The sequence below is a fragment of the Carassius carassius genome, chromosome 3, assembly GCF_963082965.1.
Source record: "Carassius carassius chromosome 3, fCarCar2.1, whole genome shotgun sequence".
Classification (NCBI taxonomy): domain Eukaryota; kingdom Metazoa; phylum Chordata; class Actinopteri; order Cypriniformes; family Cyprinidae; genus Carassius; species Carassius carassius.
The window spans coordinates 34,179,077-34,204,711 of record NC_081757.1 but is presented as its reverse complement, the minus strand read 5'-3'; the positions used below and the strand labels follow the sequence as shown (position 1 = coordinate 34,204,711).

The 25,635-nt window shown below is 35.5% G+C and overlaps 1 protein-coding gene across 2 annotated transcripts in view; it reads right to left on the bottom strand.

Annotated features, from left to right (window-relative positions):
- The window catches only part of dennd4c (DENN/MADD domain containing 4C), an 83,191-nt gene that overhangs the window by 23,524 nt on the left and 34,032 nt on the right, over positions 1-25,635 (bottom strand). For both annotated transcript variants that reach the window (XM_059536301.1, XM_059536308.1), the window contains exons 3-15: positions 23,333-23,585; positions 22,241-22,310; positions 20,693-20,862; positions 16,478-16,719; positions 15,547-15,613; positions 13,550-13,608; positions 11,231-11,375; positions 10,004-10,179; positions 9,782-9,882; positions 9,429-9,647; positions 8,914-9,059; positions 8,465-8,503; positions 7,736-7,866 (exon numbers count right to left, since the gene is read on the bottom strand). In XM_059536301.1, the coding sequence (XP_059392284.1) occupies positions 7,736-7,866; positions 8,465-8,503; positions 8,914-9,059; positions 9,429-9,647; positions 9,782-9,882; positions 10,004-10,179; positions 11,231-11,375; positions 13,550-13,608; positions 15,547-15,613; positions 16,478-16,719; positions 20,693-20,862; positions 22,241-22,310; positions 23,333-23,585 (1,818 nt within the window). The remainder of the gene's footprint in view (positions 1-7,735; positions 7,867-8,464; positions 8,504-8,913; positions 9,060-9,428; positions 9,648-9,781; positions 9,883-10,003; positions 10,180-11,230; positions 11,376-13,549; positions 13,609-15,546; positions 15,614-16,477; positions 16,720-20,692; positions 20,863-22,240; positions 22,311-23,332; positions 23,586-25,635) is intronic.

The following is a 25,635-nucleotide window of genomic DNA, read 5'->3' as shown; positions in this document are numbered from 1 at the left end:
AAGATGCTTTAAATGTGAGTAGGGCTGAGGGAGATGTAGGGGCAAGAGAATGGCAGCCAGATAAAGTGGGTGTGGACAATAAAGTTCAATAAACAGGTTTGCCTTGAAAAGGAAAGATCATAGAGGTGTAAATTAAAGGTATTTTTCTTAAGTTAATTAAAGTATTTGTTTCCATTATTTATCTTCTATTCCTATTGTACTAGATTAAATATTTCCCTAACAGGGTGTCAACTTCCCAGGTCTAAGATTTAAGTTGATGTAAATTCAAATGGTTAGTTCAAATCTCCATTTGGAGAATATTTATCTTTGTCTGAGGACTTAAGAAATGGTTGCAAAGCTCAGGGCGATACTTTAGCCAGGTAAGCTCATCATTTGGAGTGCATTCCATATACTCAGCACTAGGGATGGGACGGTATGAAAATTTAATATCACGATTATAGTGACTAAAATTATCACGATTATCAATATTATCACGGTTTTGTTGAAACGAGATGAAAGTGTTCAAAAATAGTTGATGCTCACACTGAAAACATTTCAGCAAGTTTTATATTTAATAATCAACAAACAACTAATAAAACAAGCAACTCTATGCACTTAATTTAAAGAAAGATTAAATTCTGTGGCATTTTCTTCCTTACAATAAAAAGTGTAGAAGCATAGAAAAGGATAGAAAAGTCACTGACTTTCGCCATTCCTTCTCGAAAAAAAACAAAAAAAAAACATTGTGCGCTGCGCTTGCGTCAGACTGTTGCTGGCTGGACGCGATAATCAAACACGGTTTTAATGATAATTCATTTTTAAACGATATTACTAACCTTCAGCACATTTTATCACGGTTATCAATAAAACCGGTTATCGTCCCATCCCTACTCAGCACTGTATGTTTTTGAGTTATGCACGTATGCATTTTTATTCAGACTACTTCTTCAGATTTTCAGATATTTATGCTCAGTAATGAGAGCACTTTTTTGAGACCATCAGTCACTCACTCATCTTAGTGCATGACTAAGCAAAACTATCATTCAGATATGAGCAAGAAGCATGTCAAAATAAACATTATTAGTAAACCCTGCAACCGCTGACTATGAATGGACGTGTGTTACAGCATGGAAACATAAATCATTCTGTGTTTGTTCATTTAGGCCACAGGAGAACTAACAACTTGACTGAGCCTGTTTTTTCTCCACTACAGTCATCTTTTGGTTCCTTTCCACTGTCACCTTTGGCTTGCTCAGTTGGGGTTTAAAAGACAATGGTTGACCATGATAGATTGATGTTTTGAGACTAGTACTGTGCCTGATATGTTAAAACATGCTACAGTCTATCCCTTGCTTAAGAGCCCGAACCCAGACCCTTCTGTTTTAGACAATTCTAGACTCATTTAAAATCTGTCTTTTATTACAAAGATCTTAGAAAAAATTCTCCTGCAACAGCAACATTTTTTTTTTAGATGAAAAAAAGAACTCTGAGGTCTTTCAATCAGGTTTTAGAAAACACCACTCGACAGACTGCACTTCTGAAAGATTTAAAATAATATTTAAATGATATTCTGTTAACTGGTGATGCTGGGGATCATGCTGTCCTGCTTGCTCATTTGGAGCACTGTGTAAGCATAAAAGGAAGTGCTCTTGAATGCTCTCCAATCTAAGTTTTAGAGTTAACATTGGTGAACACTCATTTGAGGTAGCTTCTTTATGTAGTGTTCCCCAGGGATCCATTTTGGCTCCTATTCTTTTTTCATTGTAAATGCTCCCATTGGGTTCTATTTTTAGGAAGCATGGTCTGTCTTTCCATTGCTATGCTATGCAGATGACACTCAAATCCATCTGCCCTTAAAGCACTTATGTCTTTTGTCCTGTCTGATGTGAAAGCCTGGTTGTCTTTACATTTTCTTAAATTCAATGAAAGTAAAACTGAAATAATTGTGTTTGGTCTGTTGGATTCTCAGTACACCGAAAGTAAATCTTGGCAATTTAACAATTCTGTGAAGCCTTGGGTTATTTTTTGATGATGGTTTAAAATGTCAAAAACAGATAAATACAGTGGTCAAGTCCGGCTTTTTTCAGCTTAGATTTCTAGTGAAAGTAAAAACTATTTTGTCTAGTAAAAATTTAGAAAAAGTAATTCAATCTTTTATCACAATAGATTAGACTACTGCAACTCACTGTATTTTGGGATTGGTCAATCAGCCCTATCCCAACCCACAGATAGTTCAAAATGCAGCTGCAAGGCTTTTAATGAGTACCAAAAAACTGGATCATATTACACCAGTTTTACGTTATCTGCATTGGTTGCCTGTGCACTATTGAGTTAATTTTAAAATTCTTCTCTTAGTATTTAAATAATTTAAGCCATTTGGCCCCTGCTTACTTTTCAGATTTATTGCATTTTATAACATTGGCCCCTCTTGTCTCTGCGGTCGTCCAACCAGAGATTATTATGTATCCCAAAGTCAAAGTTTAAATGCAGGGGTGACCATGCGTTTTCAGTCACTGCCCCTAGATTGTGGAATGCTCTGGCCCTCTGTTTTCGATCTGCACCTTCACTATCTGGTTTTAAATCCATGTTAAAAACCTACCTTTTTTGATTTGGTGTTTTATCAATGAGAACTTTACTGTTTCTTTTAGTAATTATTTTGTACCGTCTTATTGAAATGTTTTTATTGTACTGCACATTGGTCATGGTTGTCTTTAATAGCGCTCTATAAATAAAACTGACACTGACAATGTAGACAACTTATCCGTGTGACACAGCTGACACAGAACAGCATACGTTGTTTACGTTCAGTGGATACTCTCCAAAATAGCGCCAGGGTGATGTGGAGGAAACAAATTGTTCAATGAAGTCAATATTTTTGTTTTCATTGTGTACAATAAGTATTCTTGCAGCTTTGTAAAATTGCGGTTGAACCCCTGATGTCATATAGATTATTTTACCAATGTCAGAGAGCTCACGGGATGCATCAAACATATCTTAATTTGTGTTCTGAAGATGAATGGCCAAATCTTACAGCTTTGAAACAACATGAGTGTGAGTAATTAATAAGAATTTTCATTTTTGGGTTAACTAACCCTTTAAGCAGTGTGTTGTCACCATGGCAAAGATAATCTACTTTTATTGTTGAACTAGCTCATATGTAAAGAGTTAGATAATGCTTTGTTAACAACTTATCAACAATAAATAATTCTCACTTTAGATGAGATCATGGAAAACGGTAAAATGTCATTAAGTGTTTTAAACTAACCTTTACTTTTACATACAGTATATACATAGTAAATGTTAACTGTACACAAATCAAACTGTATAATCTGTAGGTATACTTATTAAAAAGTTTGTTATGAATTGAAATTAATTTCAAATTTGCAACAAAAATTCTACTGAATTAAAAAAATATATATATATATATGAATCATGATGCGACCACCCACTACAAAATAATGCTGCCTTACCAAGTTTTCAAAATGCTCCCCCAGTCATGCAATCCTAAAAGTAGGCCTGTTTTTTGTTTTACTTGTCGATCTGGCCAATTTTCTAAATAAATATTGCATACTAAATATTAGATTTTTTTATTTTTTTAATTCTTTGTAATTTGTCAATGACGCAGATGTTAGCCTGTCTGTAGTTCGAAACATTATACTTCCTTGTCCTTTAAAATACTTCTGAATTTTTACACTTTCACCTGCGCTCCATTTTTCCAAGCTGCTTTCTTAAGAGCATGAGTGTACTCATTGTATCCCTGTGAAGCTTTTCTCTAACATCAAGTACTTCAGAGACATTGAATATAAAGAGCATTTGCGATAGATCTAAAAAAAAAAATAATAATAAAAATACAGAAATTGTCTTTCATCCTTGAAATAACGGTCTACCAGTTAAGTAATACTGTACATGCTGATCGACATTGGATATGTACAACATAAAAGAACAAGGTAGTGGACACATCAGACATGTCATCACTATTGATGACATTTTTAGGCTGAATAGTTGTTTTCTTAAAAAGTATAAGGATGTCCTTGCCAAACCATTGACCCATCTTGTTAATCTTTCCAAAAAAGAACCAGTACATTTCCCAGTGCATGGAAACAAGGCATAATTATTCCTGTGTTCAAAAGTGGTAGCCAAGACTCAATGAGTAACTATCGTCCCTACCGATCTTACCAGTTTTATCTAAAATAATTGAAAAAGTTGTAGTAGTGCAACTGAGTGACCATTTAGAAGCCAAATTTGACAAGCTTATAAAAGAACATTTTAAAAACAATACAAAGTAATCTCAATTGTTTTAAATTAATTAGAAGCTTCATACCGAACCAGGCAGCCCTGCTGTACATGCATGCTATGATTTTCTCTCATATATCGTACTGCATGACAGCATGGGCTCAAGCCACTCCCATTGCAACCAAATGTATAGGTTCTGTATACAACAGAGCAATAAAAATTATGGACAAAAAACCAATACGCCACCATCACTGTACCATCCTTAAGAAATATAATTTAATGAATTTTGAGAGCTTTAGCAATTTTTGCTTTCTTAAATTAATTCACAATGCATTAATCATTTACCACCTGAGCCACTAAGTTCATTTATTGAGAGACAAAGCAGCACTCGAGTCACTAGGGGTTTCACAAATCATGACTGTAAAATACCATACAGCAGGACCAGCTTTGGTCAGACGTCCTTCTCTGTGAAGAGCTCTAAACTCTGGAACTCATTACCATCTGACATCAAGACTGTACTGGACTTTACTGTTTACTTCCAGGCTAAAAACTGGTTAAAAACAAACCAAAGGTGTACATATTTGTGTATGTATGTATACATATATATGTACATATATATACATACATATATATACATTATTTTTAATGTTTTTGAAAGAAGTTTCTTCTGCTCATCAAGCCTGCATTTATTTGATCAATAATACAGAAAAAAATGTAATATTGTGATATATTATTACAATTTAAAATAATTGTTTTTAAATTTATTATACTTTAAATTATCATTTATTACTGTGATGCAAAGCTGAATTTTTAGGATCATTATCACATGATCCTTTAGAAATCATTCTAATATGATGATTCATTATCAAAGTTGGAAACAGTTCTGCTGCTTAATATTTTTTCAGAACATGTGATACTTTTTTAGGATACTTTGATGAATAAAAAGTAAATAAAAAAAAGATGCTATGTTTTTAAAATATAAATATTTTGTAATAACAATATACACTACTGATCAGTAATTTGGGGTCAGTAATTTTTATTTTCTTTCTTTTTTTTTTTTTTTTAAATAAAATCAATACTTTTATTCAGCAAGGATGTGTTAAATTGATAAAAAGTGATAGTAAAGAAAATATATTATTAGAATATATATATTATTAGAAATTGTTTTTTATTTTGAATAAATGCAGTTCTTTTTAACCTTTTATTCATCAAATATATTAGACAGCAGAACTGTTTCCAACACTCATAATAAATCAGAATATTAGAATGATTTCTAAATGATCATGTGATAGACTGGATGTTACATGTGACACTGAAGGCTGGAGTAATGATGCTGAAAATTCAGCTTTTCATCACAGGAATAAATTATTTTTTTTAAGTATATTCAAATAGAAAACTATTATTTTAAGTTGTAATAATATTTCACAATATTACTGTTTTTTCTATATTTTTGATCAAATAAATGCAGGCTTGATGAGCAGAAGAAACTTATATATATATATATATGTCAAGTCAAGTCACCTTTATTTATATAGCGCTTTAAACAAAATACATTGCGTCAAAGAAACTGAACAACATTCATTAGGAAAACAGTGTGTCAATAATGCAAAATGATAGTTAAAGGCAGTTCATCATTTAATTCAGTGATGTCATCTCTGTTCAGTTAAATAGTGTCTGTGCATTTATTTGCAATCAAGTCAAAACAATTTTCTCTACAATTTTCATAGTCATGAAAATAAAGAAAACTCTTTGAATGAGAAGGTTTGTACATACATACATATATATATATATATATATATATATATATATATATATATATATATATATATATATATATATATATATATATATATATATATAAACTTTTTATGCAGCACTTCAGTGACAAGCTTGCTTTGACACTATGTTTGTTTGCATTGTCCGTCAAATAAAAAAAAAATTCAACATCAACTCAAAACTATCAAAACATGACAAAACTAACTTGAGCATATGAGTATGACCTCCTCCTTGACCTTTCAAGCGTAGCTCAAGTTTATAACACTATCATGGAAGAGCAGACTAATTTAAAGTAATATATTTATCTTACTTAGTTTTCTGTCAAACAGAGTACATCCAGTTTATGATCACTGATGATTTAATTTTGAATTTGTAATTTTACTGAAAGTGAATTAATGTTTAGAAGCCCAAACTTAAGTAAATATCTTTAAAAAAATGTTCGTTTTTCCTTAATTATTGTTTTTGTGGAAAAGACGCAGTCTTTGTGTTAAATTAGGTGATATAGTCAATCTGCAGCAATTTCTATGAGCGGCTAGTTAAACACTAACACTACAAAGAATTTGAGCCAAATTTCACAAAGAGAATGCCACCTACTCCAAAAAATCGGCCAACTATCTATAAATTTCTTTGAGAACCACTTAGACAAACTTTCAGTGATGATAACCTACAATACTGTACATCTTGTCACTCTGATAAGCAATGAAGGTGTCAGAGCAAATTGCAGTGCTAAAAATTATCTTTAGTTGGCGTTTTAGTAGGTTTTTTATTTACTGTAATTCAAGGACAATATTTGCGAACCTAGAAAAACATATAACGTTTCAAATCTGAATTCTTTAAGTGCATTCACAGGATTATTTAAGTGCTTTCCCTAAATTCTTTAAATACTTAGTTAGGGGACAAATTACACAACAGCCTTTATAGTTAAAGAACCATAGGTTAGAGAAAGAAAAAAAAAACGACATGGCATAAAAATGTATTAAGCCAAGATTAAAAACAAAATAAAAAATAGCTTTAAAAGTATCAGATATAGGCTAATATTTTGTCACTCAAATGAACCTGGTGTCTGTTTGGTATAGCAACAAATGCTGCTTTCATGCATTTGATTTTCAGATAAACCTCACACTCTTATTTCAAGGTTGTTGTTAATGCTGTGGTTATTTTAACAGTTTCCTGTACATTCGGTTCAACAACATTATTAAAACACATTTATTATACAATGGAACTGTGCGTATGCTTTAGACACTTACATTTCTGCTCCATCCATGCGATAAATACAAAGCTTTCAACTGATCATGTCATCGGTAAGATGCTTAGAGCTACTGAAAAACTACAGAAAGGTAAAACTACTTCACTTTAGTATTACTGGCCACGAGTACTAAGGAGAGATCATCATACATCAGCTGTGTCAGTGAGACAAATAGAGTGCGAGTGCAATCCTGTGACAGTCACAGGCAGAGAGGTGTAATTATAATAAAAAAATAATTCATTAAGTGTTAAAAGTATTTCAGTACAGAAATGTGAAGTGATCAGCTACTAACACAGCAGCAACAAAAACTACACAAACTAGTTATTGTTTTGCTCACATTTGCTTGTTTCTTTGTTAAAAGGTACATGCTATTTTATATTTAACTTAATTTCATTTAAATTACATTTTTGTTCTTGTACTGGAACTGATATTGTGAATCATGGGATTTCACTAGGATTGTTACTGAAATGATGGTATTGTAATATCACTATATGTGTATACCTATATTTGGGAGGGGGGTCAGGACCATCTTCTGGGGGTGGTTCCGGAGGCATGACGAAGACCGTGTGCTCACTCTTCTGTGATTCATCCAGTTCCATCAGCCTGGTGTCCTCAGATGACTCACCTTCAGCCTATGCAATGCAGTTAAAGTCTTAATGCAAGAACCACCCGTAATGTTTTCAAACACTAATGTGTGTGGCAATTTAAAGAGCTCATATGCTGACCAATATGGTCAACATCAAATTTTTTTTTTTTTGCTTTCACCTTTAACAAGCATTCTGGCATGTAATATCCATCAGCTTGCAGACAGTTCCTGGAACTTTCCATTACTCTCTCCACATTATTCCCATGCTAAGTGTGTTTAGATAAATGATGTGCCAATGCACCCAACAGCAGATGGTAGGGTAAATTATTTACTCCACTAAACCAACTGCTCTGCATATGAAGACCAATATCCATCTGTTCCTACATATCCTTTAACTGCAGGTCTAAGACTAAAAATCCTATATCACATTTATGTCTTTAAAGCTGCCACAACAAAACAGATCTGAGGACAGTAAAACATGGGCCATGTTTAATATCAGCTCCATCTGATGCAATCAGGTTTTCTATAAAAATAAAAAAAACCTGGCCAGTTTGTGTTTTGCTTTACTTTGCCTTACACTGGGTGTAACACTAATGTGACATCAAGCATGACACAGAAACACCTAATTGATAGGAGTGGCTCACCTTTGTACCCTTTTCTGTTCCTTTGTCGGAAGGAAAAAGCTGGAAGAGAGACGTTGGAAACAATTTCAATAATAGGAAACTCTGCATGCTCTGTTCTTGACATTGGGAGATAAGCTTCCTATTAGTGCTTCAGAAACTAAAATACTTCAACAAATTTTTCATAGCTCCTTTTTTGCTGTTGTTTTTACATTTTGTAAAAAAAATGGGGTGTTTCACTCTGAAAAATCTGCTGTATAATTGTGGATGTTCAGAGTGGTTGCCATGTTGTAATGAGGTATTTTAAAAGTTTGGTAGTAGTTTCCTTTGTTGTTGCTAGTGTATAAACCAGGGTATTGCTATATGGTTGCTAAAGTGTTTTGAGTTAGAACATTTCTATGAAAAGAGAAAGAGAGAGAGATAGAGAGAGGGGGGGGGGGGGCTCATGCATTGCAATGCAGTCACAATCTTACTTTTCCAATGCAGTCATCAAAGAAAGCCAAGCTGGTGTCTTTGTCACTAACAAAAGTACATTCCTCAATGAAGCGGATGAAGATCTGAGTCTTGGTGAGCTGAGAGTAGAATTTCTGATGCGCACGATCTCTACTCTTTAAGAATCCTAAAGAAGAGACATTAGAATTATTCAGTGACTAATCAGTTATAGTAGCTCAATACTTTGACAATTACATTTTATACATGCACATATTGAGACATGCTTCGCTATAAATTTTCATCCATCTCTGTTAGCTTTGAGGCTAGCTGTATGCAAATGTAGTCCTAATAGCTTAACTATTAAACACATTTAAACATTGTTCTTAAACATTGTGTGAACTAATGGAGCAAAGAGATTGGACAAAATGAGTGTAAAATGAGTTATGAAATAAACACTCTAGAATAAGAATGTCCCTCCTTTGATACCACCTGACTAGCAAAATCAGCAAGTAGCTCATATCACTACACAGAGCCACTATTTTGCTGGTAGAGTTACCTTGCAGGTCATAGAGCGAGTCTGCAGCAGTAGCTTTCTCAGAAGGTGCTTGTGTGATTGGTTTGAGGTAGGTTCGGTAGCCCTTCAGTATGGATGCCATAAAGCGCAGGAACGCCTCCTGAATCTCCATCTCCAGCTCTGTCTTTTTCTTATGCCAGGTGAAGTCTGCCTCGATAGGGGTCATCTCCACCGCCAAGCCTTCTAGTGCTGTACGCCGAACTGCATTGAAAAAATCCTCACATAGGTCGTACACAGTCACACCTTTTTTTTTTTACTGAAAAAATTTCAGAGATGCAGCAGAAGGAGATGATTTTAATGCATAAAGAAGCTGTAAAGGTGAAAGGAAATCTTACCAGTGGCAAGCTGGTGGTGAAGATTTCCTAGGGAGTTGATGAGACCTTTGCAGGGCTTCTTTGGGAGGTTCTTCCAGTTACTATTTCTTTTTTCATCAGACCTTAAAAAAAGGGGAAAAAAAGAAAGGTAAATATCACAAAAAAAATATATATATATATTTAAAAAATAACAAATAGCAAAAAATTCCCAAATGTTTAATCTTAAAGTTCAAGGGTGCTCACAAGTATATAGTGTTGGTGTCCAAGTCCACACAGACCACATCAGGTGGGGGATCGTAGAGGTCAAAGTATCTAGAGTCAACGCCCACAATGAAGGGACATGGTGCATTGAGGACCCCCGCCAGAGACAGAGGGCAAAGAGGGATATATGGACACTGCCACTGGAATGGGAAGATCATCTAGACGGAGATGATAATGACAATGGTGTCCCATTTATTAATATAAAAAATTATCAAATATTTTCATTCCATTCTGGACAATTGGTTTAAATGAGAACACACTTTAACATTACTTTCATTTACCCTAATTGCAATTTACATTTACAAACATTTTGTGCTAGGGATGCACCAAAATAAATATTCTGGGCTGAAACCGAAACCACACAATTCCAGATGCACTTGACTGAAAACCAAAACTGAAAATACTTTGTAATATTATATTAATTTGTAATTGTATTATTTTATTAAATAATATGATGTAATTTTGTAAGACTTTTTAACTTAACTGAAGCCCATAAAATAACCACACTTTTACTGAAAGTAATACATAAAAAATGCAAAGAAAATATATAATTAAATATTGATGTATTATTTTTATTCAGTTCTATGCAACAGAATCAGATATAATTTTTTGACTAATAGTCCAAATAATGTATAGTCCTACTACAAAGCAGTTCTTATCAGAGCACGTGAGCACAACATAGTAGGGAGCAGATCTGTGAAGAAGAAGATAACAGTATTTTAACTGTTGCCCAGTATAGCTGTAATACACTGCAAACAGTAACACTACAAGCACACTACATACAAATTTCCTGTTGGCCCCTTATTTGAGTGGACTTTGCTTTTCCAGTGAGTTAGAGCGGTGAGTAACATAAGTGGAATGCACATTGATAGAGCGGAATACGGAGTTGGGCATCACACCACGCAATGACGATAGCTAGAGGGAGAACGAAACCTGCGCGCTGAACACTGTTGAACAGTTTGACACAGTTTGGCCGTTTTTCTCTTTTGTCAGTGCATCCCTATTTTGTGCTTAGTGCAATTTGCCATGTGTGAATTCAAATTTTGATTATAGAGGATGCAGAAGACTTTTATAATCTGGCATAATTTATAAAGATTATAGCGCATCAGTGTACATGGTTCTGAATCTGTAGAAGGGTTTTTATGTTTTTGCTGTGAAACATTGTACAAAGTAGCAAACAAATTCATCGTTTTTTGCCCAAACACTCACCGCCACAACAGCCTCAGCCACCCCAGTCAGTACAGCTGGTCTCAGGGAGTGCAACAGGATCTTGCTTTCCAGCAGGATAAAGTGAAGCAGTGTGGCACAATTTTCTGGGCCCAGATTCATCAGCAGTGTAATGTAGTCTGCTCCACTGAAGAGCAGAGAAGAGGAAGAGTGGAAAATAATCGAAATTAAAACAAACATTAAAACTTTATAGTTAATTGTTGTTGTTATAGTTATTGTCCTTGGTGTGAACAGATCTAAAAGGGATACTCCACCCCATGTCGTTCCAAGCCCGTAAAAGCTTTGTTCATCTTCGGAACACAATTTAAGATTTTGGATGAAAACCGGGAGTCTTGTGACTGTCCCATTCACTTCCAGGTAAATTACACTGTCAAGGTCCAGAAAAGTATGAAAGACATTTTCAGAATAGTCTATCTGCCATCAGTGGTTCAACTGTAACATTATTAAATTGTGTCCCGAAGAACAACAAAGCTTTTACGGGTTTGGAACGACATGGGGGTTAATGTCATATTTTCATTTTGGGGTGAAGTATCCCTTTAACAGTGAAACTACTTTTCTAGGGTTAATTTGTGATTAAGTGTTACCAGTGTAATATCTGTGTTTGGAATTTGCTCCATTTAAACAGTCATCAATCTAAAAATTTTAAACAATTAAAAACTCAATGTAATTCCTTGCCCAACAGACACTGTAACACTGTGATTTTTATTTTACCTAGAAAAAAATAAAATCATACAAGTTTGGAATAACATGAGATTGAGTAGGAATTTTCATTTTTGGGTGGACTATCTCTTCAACAGCATTTCAAAATGTATCTGTCTCTGATCTGACCTAATTAAACTACCACCACTCCAACTAAAAGGAAGAGATGGAAGAATTTCCTTTGGAAAAAAATGGATGTTAAAAAATGACCAGCCATTCTTGTCTGACTTCAAACTGCAGCTCTGCTGGCCAGAATTAGATAAAATGACATTCTAAAATAGAAAAGGTCATAGGTCTGACTCGATACATCTGGATTCATGAAATGATATACAGTGGCTACAAACACTTTAAGTCATTTAAAAAAATATGAATGGTATATCAAAGTAAATATCAATATTTTATCTGCTTGTTCAATATAACTAGCGAACAACGTAATTGGCAAAAAAGGGCTTAATTTAATCAAATTCAGTCCAATTATATACGTAAAACTAAAATTTACTTTGTGTTTGGACTACAGCAATAATTTGGTGATTTAGTTTAAACTGCATGGGTGAATTTAAAGTAAGAAAAGTTCATTGTTTTTAAACAGTTACCTTAAGAAGTCTACGTAAAAAAAAAATAATAATAATTCATTTACACACACACACACACACACACACACACACACACACACACACACACACACACACACACACACACACACACACACACACACACACACACACACACACACACACACACACACACACACACACACACAGCACCGTGCAAAAGTCTTAGGCCACTTGTATTTTCACCAAAAAATGGTTTTAAGTCAGTTATATCTATGTTTTGCTGTAGTGTGTCTGTAATAAATATCAGTTTACATTTCCAAACATTATTTTTGACATTAAATGTGATTATTGTTTGCACATAGTGTGTGACAGCAGCCAGTGCTCCACACAGAGATCCGATCTCATCATCATCCAGTATGTCTGGAATAACATGAAAAAACAGAACAAACTGAGACAGGCTAAATCCAGAAGAACTTTGGCAATGTCTCCGAAATGCTTCAAGAAACCTGCAAAGCTACTGTACTATACAAAGTTTTAGGCACTCGTGTAAAAATGCTGTAAAGTGAGGATGCCGTCAAAAATAATGCCATAAATAGATTTTATTAATTAACTTCTATTAACTTGACCAAATTAAATCAACATTTGGTGTGACCACATTATTTTTCAAGTAGCTTTGTAAGTAGGTTTCTTGAAGTGTCTTGGAGACATTGCCACAGTTCTTCTGGATTTAGCCTGTCTCAGTTTGTTCTGTTTCTTCATGTTATTATTCAAGGCAGACTGGATGATAGTGAGATCTCTGTGTGGAGCACTGGCTGTTGTCAGACTCCTTGTGCAAACAAAAATCTCACTAGATCTAAAATCTGTCAGATGAAAGCCAAAGTCTCACAAAATACTGTGGGAAACACTTCAGTTTCATTAAGATTTTACAACCAGAAACTGTCCATACAAAAATGAATCATTATTATATGCCACTTGTTTCATATTTCATTATCTATAACAACAGTATCTTCACCTATGTCCATACCTTAATTAAACAGAAATCATTTACCTTAGTGGTAAAGGTGTACAGACAGGTTGGGACAGGATTAAGGTGTCATGTGCCGACAGCTTATGGGGGGAAAAATAGATCTGGCATTACCTAAACAAAGTCTAAACAATCCGTTGAGACCAAAAGTCACACAAATACATAACTCATATAAATTTATATAACTCTATAAACAATTATACACAGATGAGCCAAAATACTAAGACCATCTCCCTAATATCCTGTAGGTCCTCCGTGTGCTGTCAAAACAACGACACCTTGACGACACCCTGGCATGGACCCTACAAGACCCCTGAGGGTATCCGGTATACTATGATATTTGGCACCAAAATGTTAGCAGCAGATCTTTCAAGTCCTTTAGGTTTGCGAGGTAGAGGTAGATGGATCGAAATTGCTGGTCAAGCATGTCGACAAATGCTCAGTTTGACTGAGATCAGGGAAATTTCAAAGGGCAGGGCAACACCTAGACCTCTTCATTATGTTTTTTAAAACCATTCCTGAACAATATGTGCAGTGTTGCAGGGTGCATTAAAAGAGGCCACTTCCACCAGGGAACACCATTGTCATAAAGGGGTGTACCTGCTCTGCAACAATGTGTAGGTAGGTAGCACTTGTCAAATTTACCACCACATGAATTTTCGGACACAGTTTCCCAGAGGAATATAGCTAAGAGTAGGGCTGTGCGATTAATCGAAATCGAATCGAAATCGCGATTTGAGACGTTGCAATTTGCTAAATCGCAAAAGCCTACGATGTGGACGCGATATTACTCTGTTCCAGAGCATATGCATGACTGCTAGCCTTCAGTGACAGTCTTACTAACCAATAGAGTGAGGGCACCTCCTTTCTTCCCAGCTCTGCTCTTAGCCAACTGTGTAAACGCCCACCATAAAAAAATAAATAAAAAAAAAACGGCAAGCAGGAGCGAGACAGAGTGGGATTATGGCGTCTACAGGGTTAGGTCAATAGCTAGGCAAATTAAAACTACAGAAAAACATCATGTAACTTAAGCTTTGAAAAGACAGACAACTAACAAAAAAGTCAATTTACAAGAGTTGCGTCACAATACATATCAAGAGCATCTCTTATTGCATGTTTCGCTATTCCCAGTTCAGAAGACCGCACACACAACCTTTGTCTCTGAATGCTTCTCATACTCGCTCCTCTCTTCCTCATGAGGCGTGAATCCCGCATCACGAACGAGCCGTTCACACTTGCTGCGCTCACACAGTCTGTTTCGTAAAGCTCGGTTACTGGCAGTATGAATGAGGCTCGACGCACGTGAGCAACCTACGTCGACTCGCGCCTGGATCCGCGTTTAAAACTAATGTAAATTAAGTCTAACTGCTTGCTCATTTCACTTGAATTAAATGAAACATTCAGCACATTTTCCGCTTGTTCTTAAAATCCCAAATACAGTGTAACATGTAATACTTTAATAATTGACTAAAGAAATACAGTTCTTTATTTATATATAAAAAAATTAATATTTCCAGTTTTTTCAGCAGGGTAATGATACTCATACTGTGCTGCACATTATTGACAATATTGAGTTGAAGCTTGACTTTGCGAATTTAAAATCGCAAATCAAATCGCAATCGCAATATCTGTCAAAAAAAAAATCACAATTAGATATTTTCCCCATATCGCACAGCCCTAGCTATGCATCGCTCTCTCCACCATCTTGTCATTGTCTGACAGTGCATCCTAGTGCCGTCACTTCCCTAGATAAACAGTACCAAAAGCAACCTTCTTCCATTTTTCCAATGTCCAGTTCCTACACTTTCGATGGTCGACAGGGGTCATTGTAGACTCTAAGACTGTTCTGTGTGATCTTTGATCTTTATTCCTGCCCATCTTGCTTGCATCCACAATACTTTCAACAATATTTACTTCACCTGTGTCTGGTCATAATATTTTGGCTCATCAGAGTATTGTTACAAGTATTAAATGTATAACTTTGAAATCCAGAATAATAGAGAAAAAACTGTCTTTCTTACCTGGACCAGTATTCTTGGTCTCTGAGGAGAAGGGAAGGAGACATTGTGCATGAAATGGGATATGTGTCTAAAAAACAAAAGAAATCAATCACATTAACCCAACTCATAGACTGATATCACAATGAAACAAATGACCTCTTTTGTTAATCACATGGCTAGGTGATTTACTATTACAAATATACTGATAACAGTCAATGCAGAGCTTTCCAAATCAGTCATTTATGAGGTTCCATGATGGATACTATGCTGCCTATGTAGTAGGGCTGGGATGATAAATCGATGCAGAATCTATTCGTAGATTGATTCTTAGATTTTCAGAAAGCATCGCGATTCCAGATTCTGAGTTTAAATTTTAACAGCAGATGGCGCTCTAATCTAGTTTTTAATCTGCACACTCAAATGCTCATGAAGAAGAGTGCTAAAAAGCGCTTGTGCATTCGGCTGAGTCATGTAATTTCATCTCAGCTTAGAATTCTTTTATGACACGAGAATAATGTAAACAGTCCACTGTGAACACCTTAATTAACCGTAATTCGCTTCAACCTTTTTGAATTTTATGAATTATTATTTTAGGTTCAAGTGCGTGTAAGGATTTGGAAACGAGCAGAGTACGTCTGTTTCTAAAACATGCAGTGCCATCTGCTGTTCAAAACTAAGCTCAGAACTGATTCAAGAAAGAATCGCGATGTATTTGGAAAATCTCAGAATCGATGCGGAATCATTTCTCGATTCACGATGCATCTATTTATTTTCCCAGCCCTACTATGTAGATAGTTTTTTAGGTTTTGGAACAGATTCATATTGTGCAACATAATGTAATTGTCATCTTTACTTTTTATTGCAGTAATGTTGTCTCGATTTTTTAGTGTTTTAAAAAAAAATAAAAAAAAAATTGTAGTGAACTGCAGTTGAAGTAAGAATCTGTTTGTACTTCTCAATGGGCAGAGGGTTGACTCCATTGGCTGACAGCTTGTAAAGGAACATTAGGAACTTCTTGAAGGACTCAAAGAAAGGCCAGCGGGACAGCAGACAGATGCACTTGTTGGTGTTGACTGTGCGGTTGGGTATGGCCTTCTTGTCCACAGTGGAGACCAGACCTAGCTGGATCTTTTGTTTCTCGCTGAGACCATCCACAGGATACGGTTCGTAGAATTGTATCCCAGCTCCATACACCTGCAGAAGGGGAACGAAAACAGGACACAGTTTAATTGTTTCTTTTTTTTGTGCAATTTCAACTTATGCCATCCATTAGATCTTAACAGATTCAGATGGAATTATTTGTCTTTCACATAAGGTGCTGTGAAAATACGTGTAATACATGTCTCCACAATTAAAAGAATGAAAATTGCACATTTTGCACCACGCATATAGCTGAATGACAATAGTTTCCAGGCCCGACATCAAGGGGGGGGGGGGGGGGGCTTGGGGGGGCGTTCTGAAGCCCCCCTGTAATGATCTGAACCCACCCCTCCACCCCCAGTATACTAGGGGTGTAACGGTACGCAAAAATCGCGGTTCGGTACGTACCTCGGTTTTAATGTCACAGTTCGGTTCATTTTCGGTACAGTAAGGGAAAGAAATGCAAACATTAAACTGCAGGTTTTTTATTACTATACACTTTAAAAAAAAAATACTTTTTAATAAAATATATATAAAATAAAAATAGAATAAGAAATAAAATACTGCTGCAAAGTTCTCCACTAAATAAAATACTCTCAGTCTCAAACCAATATCATATAATAAAATATAATGAAAAATATAAATAAATAACTATGATTACAGTGCAGCATTACCAATCCCAGCTTGTAGGCATGCTTCACCAGAATCGTGCCTGACACGGCGCTGAAAAATAGCTGTCGGTTCTATTTCTAGCATGCACACGTTTTCCGCGCGGCTCGAGCGCGTCTCACGCAGGCAGTCTGCAAGCTCTAACCTGTCAACATGGGAGCCATATTAAAAACAGACACGCCACGCAGCTGAGACGCTTGCGCCACGCATCCAGTGTGTCGCCGGCCTTAGAATCAGCTGCAGGGCGGGATTTGCGCTGAACGCGGAGACTTCCGCCACTTAATGTGTTCGTTTGGAAACACGAAAATGTACTTATGTTGCGAGCACAAAATATTGCATTCAGTCATTCGGTACACACGTGCACCGTACCGAAAGCCTTGTACCGAAACGGTCCGGTATGAATACACGTACCGTTACACCCCTACAGTATACTGTATGATTTCAAACTTGGAAAGCAATCTAAAACAAATGTGATTTCAACTGAGTGGTATCCCTCGGATTTGATTTGTGCCACCTCAGAATCAATTTGACCCCCTTCATCCATGCTGATTTTAACCATTCGATGCGGATGGTCACTGGTGTATTTAGAACATTCACTGCTAAACTCAAACTTTTTTTTTTTTGTGCAGTCTGGCGCTGCCTATACTGTATTACAATAATACCACATATAGTTTTATACCATATAAAATGTATTTAAAATGTAGGTTTCAGACATTTAAATTAATTACTAACAAAAAAGACATTTGTTAAATAGACACAGTGTTTGTGAGTTTTTTAAAGCTGGAGTCTAAACAAGTAGGTAACAAGTCTGTTTTGTCTGACCAACTGAGAAAAAAAGTATTACAATTAGGGCTGTCACTTTTTATTCAATATTCAAATATGCATTTCGAACATGACGTGAAATATCCGAAATCAAACTATAAATAAAATAACAGTTTTTTTAAATGCCATGTGTAGTGCATTTTTTACAGGCTATGATTTGACCGTTTGTTTTTTATTTTATTCTTTGCCATCTTATCCAGTAGAAGGCACTCTAGACGTATTGTAGCGTAGGCCCCTGACCAATTCACACGAGTAAAAGCTAGTAGCCAGGCATGTCTGTGCGCTCCGAACGCGTGTTCTCCACCGCGGGGAACATTGTAAAAAAAAAAAAAAGAGAGCCACACTTAATCCAGATCAAGTTGATAGACTGGTGTTTCTTGCAAACAATATTAAGAAATGAATTAGGCTAGGCTATATGCCTTACTCCTGCTGCTGTTTAAGTTGTCACGTTATTGTTTGTGCCTGTTCTGATTCTGTATCTGTTCTTTTTTCATTTAGCCTAATGTTGTGAGATATGCATAATGGCACTTCATATAAGTTGATATTCTAAGTTGATAACCTGCTGTTTCAAAAATTAAGTAAAAAAAATAAAATAATCCAGATAGTCCTGTTTATGACTCACTGTTAATACATTTGTGATTGAATCACCATTAGGCTACGATGTGTTTTTTTATGCGGTCACGTAGATATTCGAATATATTAGAATACATTGCATGATATTCGATATCCGTTCGAATTAGATTTTTCTCAAAAGTGACAGCCCTAATTACAATAAATCGCACTACCAATGGTGATTAAAAGGGTTCATATGACGTTGCTAAAAAGAACATTATTTTGTGTATTTGGTGTAATGGGAAATGTGTTTATGTGGTTTAAGGTAAAAAAAAAAAAAACACACTATTTCCCACATACTGTACATTATTGTTTCTCCTCTATGCCCCGCCTTTCTGAAACACGTAATTATTTTTACAAAGCTCATCAGTATGAAAAGCGAGGTTTGCTCTGATTGGCCAGCTATCCAGTGCGTTGTGATTGGACAAATGTTACACCCCTCACCATATTGTTAAGGGATGTCGCGGTCAGAACACCGGCCCACAGGACAAAAACAATAAAACCTATTACAAACGAGACCAGTGGGAACATAATTACTATTTTTAAAATAACTTATGACGTGTTCACACTAAATGCAAAGCAAATATGCTCATCGTGTCCCTCGCTATAGATTGCTCGCAGAATGATTTTCGCATCACTTGCGCTATGTTTTTATTTGTGTAAGGTGAAAAACATCCCGCGAGTATAACCATGGTGAGGATAAGTACAATCGCTGCTTTGTACCTGTTGTGAAAGTCCCAAAAACGCTGGAAAGGCAAAGGCAGATGTGTCTGGGCTCACAGCACCATACAGAGGCGTAACTTGACTGTGAAGTTGTATCATAGATTTCGGGGTGCCCGCAAACAGCTACAATAATGCACTCCTCCATTTTCTGATTCAACCTGATGTTCTGATGAGCTCTTTGCTGATTGGTTTGCACGAGAACGTGTCAGGCGAAATTCCCCATGGGCTGAAATTTTTTAACTTGCGCGGAAGACTGGATTGAGGCAAATATCCGCGTTCGTGGCAAAGACGCAAATTCGTTTCCATCCATGTCTTTGCATTGACTTTGTATGTAATCTTTGGTAATCTCGCAAATACTGCAAATATTTAAATTAATGTTTGGTGTGGATACACCATTATACTGTCTTTTTATACGTTGCATATCATGCCGTGTAAGCATAAAACCATGTCTGCGTTTGTGATCAGCTAGAGTGAGGAAACGGCAGGGGGCTAGAGTGAGGAACGGGTGGCGGCTAGAATGAGCAACAGCCGGGGGTTAGAGTGAGGACCTCTTTAAATCTAACAATCTACTTTTTTCTCAAATTGTTAATGTTAACAACATTAGCATTGTGTGACTGTGTCTGTATTAGTGTGTAGATTTCAGTTTCTGTACAGTCTAATCTCTAATTATCACACCATTTGATTTTCATTTAAAGAAATTATTTTTAAACCAAAAGGCAAATTCTTCCTAAGAACTGGTTCTCATTAAAATACAAATCTTTTGCGATCCCACTTAGGCTATCTGTAATCAGATTCACATTTAAAACTGGAATATAATCTAACTTCAGTCACATGAATTTCATAAACACATAATCCTTTCTGGATTACAATCCGTCATCATATTCCAGCCGCTGTGAGAAAAGGCTACGGTATAAAATGATCCTAGGTAACTATAAAGTTCACAATATTCTTCTCCTAGTTTAATGGTGACTTACTTTTATTTATGTTAATCCATAAAATCAGATTCTGAGAATGAGCATTATAAAGTTTAAAAAAAATAAATAAATGTACTTTCACTTACAGACATTTGACAATCAGAATACACCCCCCCCACCGACTTAGCCCCCCAGATAATTAAGGAAGCGTAACCCCCCACCCAAGTTTTTGTGTCCTGACGCTAGGACTGGTAGGATCAAACTGACATCGATAGATTTTTATTTACCTTTTCTCCATTGGAGTTGGTGAGGACAAATGTGGAGAAGACAGGTAAAGGGTAGCGTGTGTTAGGAGCCCAGCACTCAATCTTGGCCCCCATAGGAAGGCAGAATAGGGGTACAGACTCAGAGAGGGGAAATGATTCATAGTCCTCCTCAGGATAGCGAAAGATCAGACCTGCAAATGGAATGATTCATTAGAACCATAGTGTTTGAATGTGTGACATGTTTCTATGATTAGATACCATTGATATCCTGTCTTATGGAATCAGCATTAATGCTATTTAAAATGATGCTATTAAACAAAAAAAGAAGACAAAAAGAAAACAAAAACATCCTCTTGATGTAAGTGGAGTTATTTCATTGTGATTAACATGTCATGTGACAGGAAGTGATGCAACATGGAGAGAAACTGACTGCACTGTTGCCAACTCTCGCAAGACAAATTAGCAACTAAAGTGTCAATAACAAGTCCAGTATTTTTTTTTTTTATCATCAATATTATTATCAATTATTTAATACCAATAAAGGAGCCTGCAACATTTTAAACAAACTACTCCTTTACCTAAAAAGTAAAAACAGAAGTTATTTTACAAAAAATCAAAAGTCGGAACAATAGTCATTTCCAATCACCTGTGAGAAGAATAAGATTAGAGAGATGGAAAAGAACAACACAAGAGTTTCAAAGGGGAGCTGTAACAGTCACATATTTATAGCCTAATAAAATACATGCAAACCAAATGTACATACTGTATATTACTATAAGCCAACTTGTTTTCTTTATGATAATAAAGCCCATGATAATACATTACAAAAACACTTTAAAAATTTAAAACTACCTAATTAAAAAAACTCATCCCACTCCTCTATTATGTCTACCATCATTGCTTGGATTACAGCGTCACGCTGAATTGCGCTACAGCACTTATATTATAGCACTAATTGACCTTTAACTGTGCTGTGAGCAGACACAGTGTCAATCAATACACTGGAGAATAAAATAAATGTAAAGAAACAAAGTTACTTGTCAGATTTTCTTAACAAGCAACAATATTTTTTAAAATAATCCCAAAAAACTGCAACCCTTTGTTTTTTCACACAACTTTACAAAAAAAAAAAAGAATAAAAAAAGCCGCCCAAAGTTGTGACTGACTGTTTGCTGACAAAAAGTGAACTCTGACATTAAGATCAAGACCACCATACTAAAGCATAAAAGCAGTCAGCCTTTAAACTTATCAAACAGACATTATTTTACAGAGCCCTGGGACCTTTTTTGGGATTTCTTTACAAACAAACAAAACCACTGCAAAATGCACATACTGTACATCAATCAGTTTGCAGTTAGTGATTATTTTCAGTAAATCTCAGCAGAGAGGAAATGCTGCTTACTGTGAAATGTGCACTGACATTTAAACAAGTCTCTAAGAACACTGTTTGAAAGCTTCTGACAGAAAAAAATAATAAATCACCTGTCATCAGAGAAATTTATTTAAAAAAATGTGGAGAAAGACAGAGAGATGGACAGACAGAAACTGGTGGCAGAGATGGAGACTTACCAGCCTTATAAGCAATGGAGTTGGACGCAGACACTGACTTCTTGTAACACAAAAATACACTCGATCCCCACTGAGCATGAAAAAGAAAAAAAAGGAGAAGAAACAAATTAACTGAATTCCTGAATTATATTTTGTTCATAAAAGAGCTCAGCAGCTAGTAGCACACTGAGGAAACCTCCTGAATCATTAATTAAAAGGCAATGACCTATTTCTTTGGAGAATTGTTAACTGCTCAAAGATATGTAATAATAATGTCATAACCATACTGATATTAGTGTTGCTCGAGTAGAAAAACATTATTATTCTTATGACATATTATTAATAGTAGTAGGGCTGTCAAGTGCTTTTAATTTTTAATGTAATTAATTACATGATGTGCTGATTAATAAATAAAAATTAAATCCCAAATTTATTACACATCAATTCTGACTGAGAAATTATCCCACAAACATTATTTTGTTAGATAAGAAAAGCAATATTTTTACTTGACAGAATTTATACACAAACTCTTGATACAAGGCGGCCATAACTTTTTGTTGTTGTTGTGAATCTGCATCCACACTGGAATTTAGATATATTTACACAAACTCACAAATTCTAAATTCATCTATAAAGCAGCTATGTAACCCTAACTCAACAATAAGAACAAGTTATTAATTTACAGGTAGCACTTTATTTTAAGGTGTCCTTGATACCCGTTACATGCACTTACTACTGTAATAACAATAAATTATGCATTTTTACATGCAAGTAACCCTAAACCAAACCCTAATCCTAACCATATAGTAAGTACATGTAGTTAATAATTATTACCCAGTACTTAAATGTATATAATTACACTGTAACAAGGACACCTTAAAGTAACCAATTTACGTTACTTGCCATTTATTTGTGTAATAACATTACAACAAGGATGCCTTAAAATACAGTCTAACTGGTTGTGATTTTAAATAAATCATTTAGCCATGTTGAGTGCTGTTTAGACTGCTCCAGTGTTTTTTTTCCCTCTACTCCAGTCATGTGAATTGAACTATGAATTGTATAACAGCGCAGTTTTTTTTTACATGGTTTTGACCTCCATGCTGAACTCACCAAGCCACAGTTGAGGTTCTTGTCAACTTTACAGAAAGTGTGAGGAGGAGTCTCATTCTTGTTCGTGATGATGACGCAGATGTCAGTCACAGCCAGTGAGTTCTGGGGCTGGACGGGGGGTGCGCGGCGATATGTGATGAATATTCGCTGGGATGTGGCAGAGCTGTTGTTTACATTTGCACAGCGGCCAAATGGTGTAGCTTCAATGATCTCACAACCCTGAATGAGACGCTCTTTAGCCTCATATAGGACCCTACAACAAAGAACAAACAGTGATCAGCAACTTAACACACAGAAAACAGAAAATAACCCATTAACAAGTACCCTTAGGCTCTTCTTGTGATGCCATTACATTACATTAGCATTAGCAAGGTCTGTGTAAACGTGTCCAGCCATGGCACAACAGGGTTTGTATGCAAGGCAGTGAAAAGAGAAGAGGAAATGTGGAACACAGATTCTTTCTACATAAGTGCAATAAACAAAGTATATACGGCAATGAAAACCTAAATTATATTAGTTCTGCACCTAAAGTGATTGAGACTCTTTAACCCTCAATCAACCGACAAAATCTTTTTAATTTTTTATAGTTTCCTATAAAAAAAATCTGAGCGGTACAAGACTCGGCTACTTTTCCTGTTTGCCATCTGAACACGCACAATCAATTCAACAAAGTTCAATGGTGTCTAAATTTTGTGGACAAAAGTGGGCACCCACTGGAAATTAATTGGAAATACTAAAATTTAGACCTTTGTGCCCAAATTTGTCCATGACGGACAATTTAAAAGTTAAAAGACTTGGATTAATGTTTTAGAAAGAAGTCCTTTATGCCTCCGAGGCTGCATTTAATTGACAAAAAAAAAAAAACAGTATAATAACAAAACATCAATTCTGTCAACGGTAATACTGTGAAGTACAAGAACAATAAATAATATTTTAATATTTTAAAATAATCAAAATAGCATTTTTTCTATTTAATATAATTTAAAATATAGTTTTTTCATGTGATGGCAAAACTGAATTTTTAGTAGCCAATACTTCAGTTTTCAGTCATATGAAAGGACATGTATTCATTCAATTATATATATTTTCACAATTGTAGCCATATGTTGCTACTAAAATTCAAATCTCATGTTAACAGTTTAATAGATGAGCTCAAGCCTGCGATACTAATTCGAAAATTTTAAACAACACACCAACAGTAGCATTTCTTAAATTATAGTGCTCTTGGGCATCCGCCATCACACTCACTGTGAGAAATGCTGCAAGCGGAGTGATTCAAATGGTGATACTGGGGAATATCTCAAGGTTAGAAAAAACTCCCAGCCAATCAGATTCAAGAACAAGAAAAAAACTGTTGTATACACACTCTATTATAAGTAATTTTACCCATCATATAATGCCTTGAAACTATGCTATATCATTACTATTCCATGTTTTTGCTGAGACCCTGTTGGTATAAAACGTAAAGCTATAAAACATATTTATGTTTTTACTGATTGAAATAATGAGAAAGACAAATTAAAGTCATTTTTATATTCAGACACTTTTAAACCATGATAATCTGACTCTATTCCTCAAAAACAAATGGTAATCTGTTGTAGCACCATAGTCCTAAATATTAGGTGGTGTGCTGTTCAGGCACCAAATTATGCAGAGTCTCTCTCTGAACTCCAGAGAGCCCAAATGGGCTTAAAAAGCTTTACACACACTGAGTGCCATCAAATGCCTTACCAGCTAGTACATTGCATCATCTTGTGGCATAGTAATGAAGACAAAATACAGTGGATGTTGTTTCAGGCCTTGGAGAGGGATTATTCTGAATCACAATATAGTCTACAAATATTAAAAAGGGGGGATTATGGTGAAAACTAATGAAATAAGGGTGTGGTGTCCTAGCTGTGATTTTGGCAATGATGAGGGTTGGGCGGGGGGGCGTAGAGGAGTTTGTACCAGTCAGTGGTGAGGGAAGAGTGAAACACGTTGAAGTGAGCGAAGAGTGAAACACAACTTCACTCATAGTCTCATTTGAAATGTTATGCCTTCATTTTATATTAATATATTCTGTCATGTATTTACAAATTTATGCAATTTATTTATTTTTACTTTCATGTATGCAACAAGGAAATGAGGGAATCCTCCCTAAGGCTATTTCCACATTAATACCAGTATTAATGGGATATTTGCTCAAAAAAAGTATAATTCCAGAAGAATATTGTGTAAACTTTGTCTGTTCTGTCTGTTCCCTCAGTATCATCACATTGAGCAACTATGAAGTTTACACATTTGTATAAAGGTGACTGAAA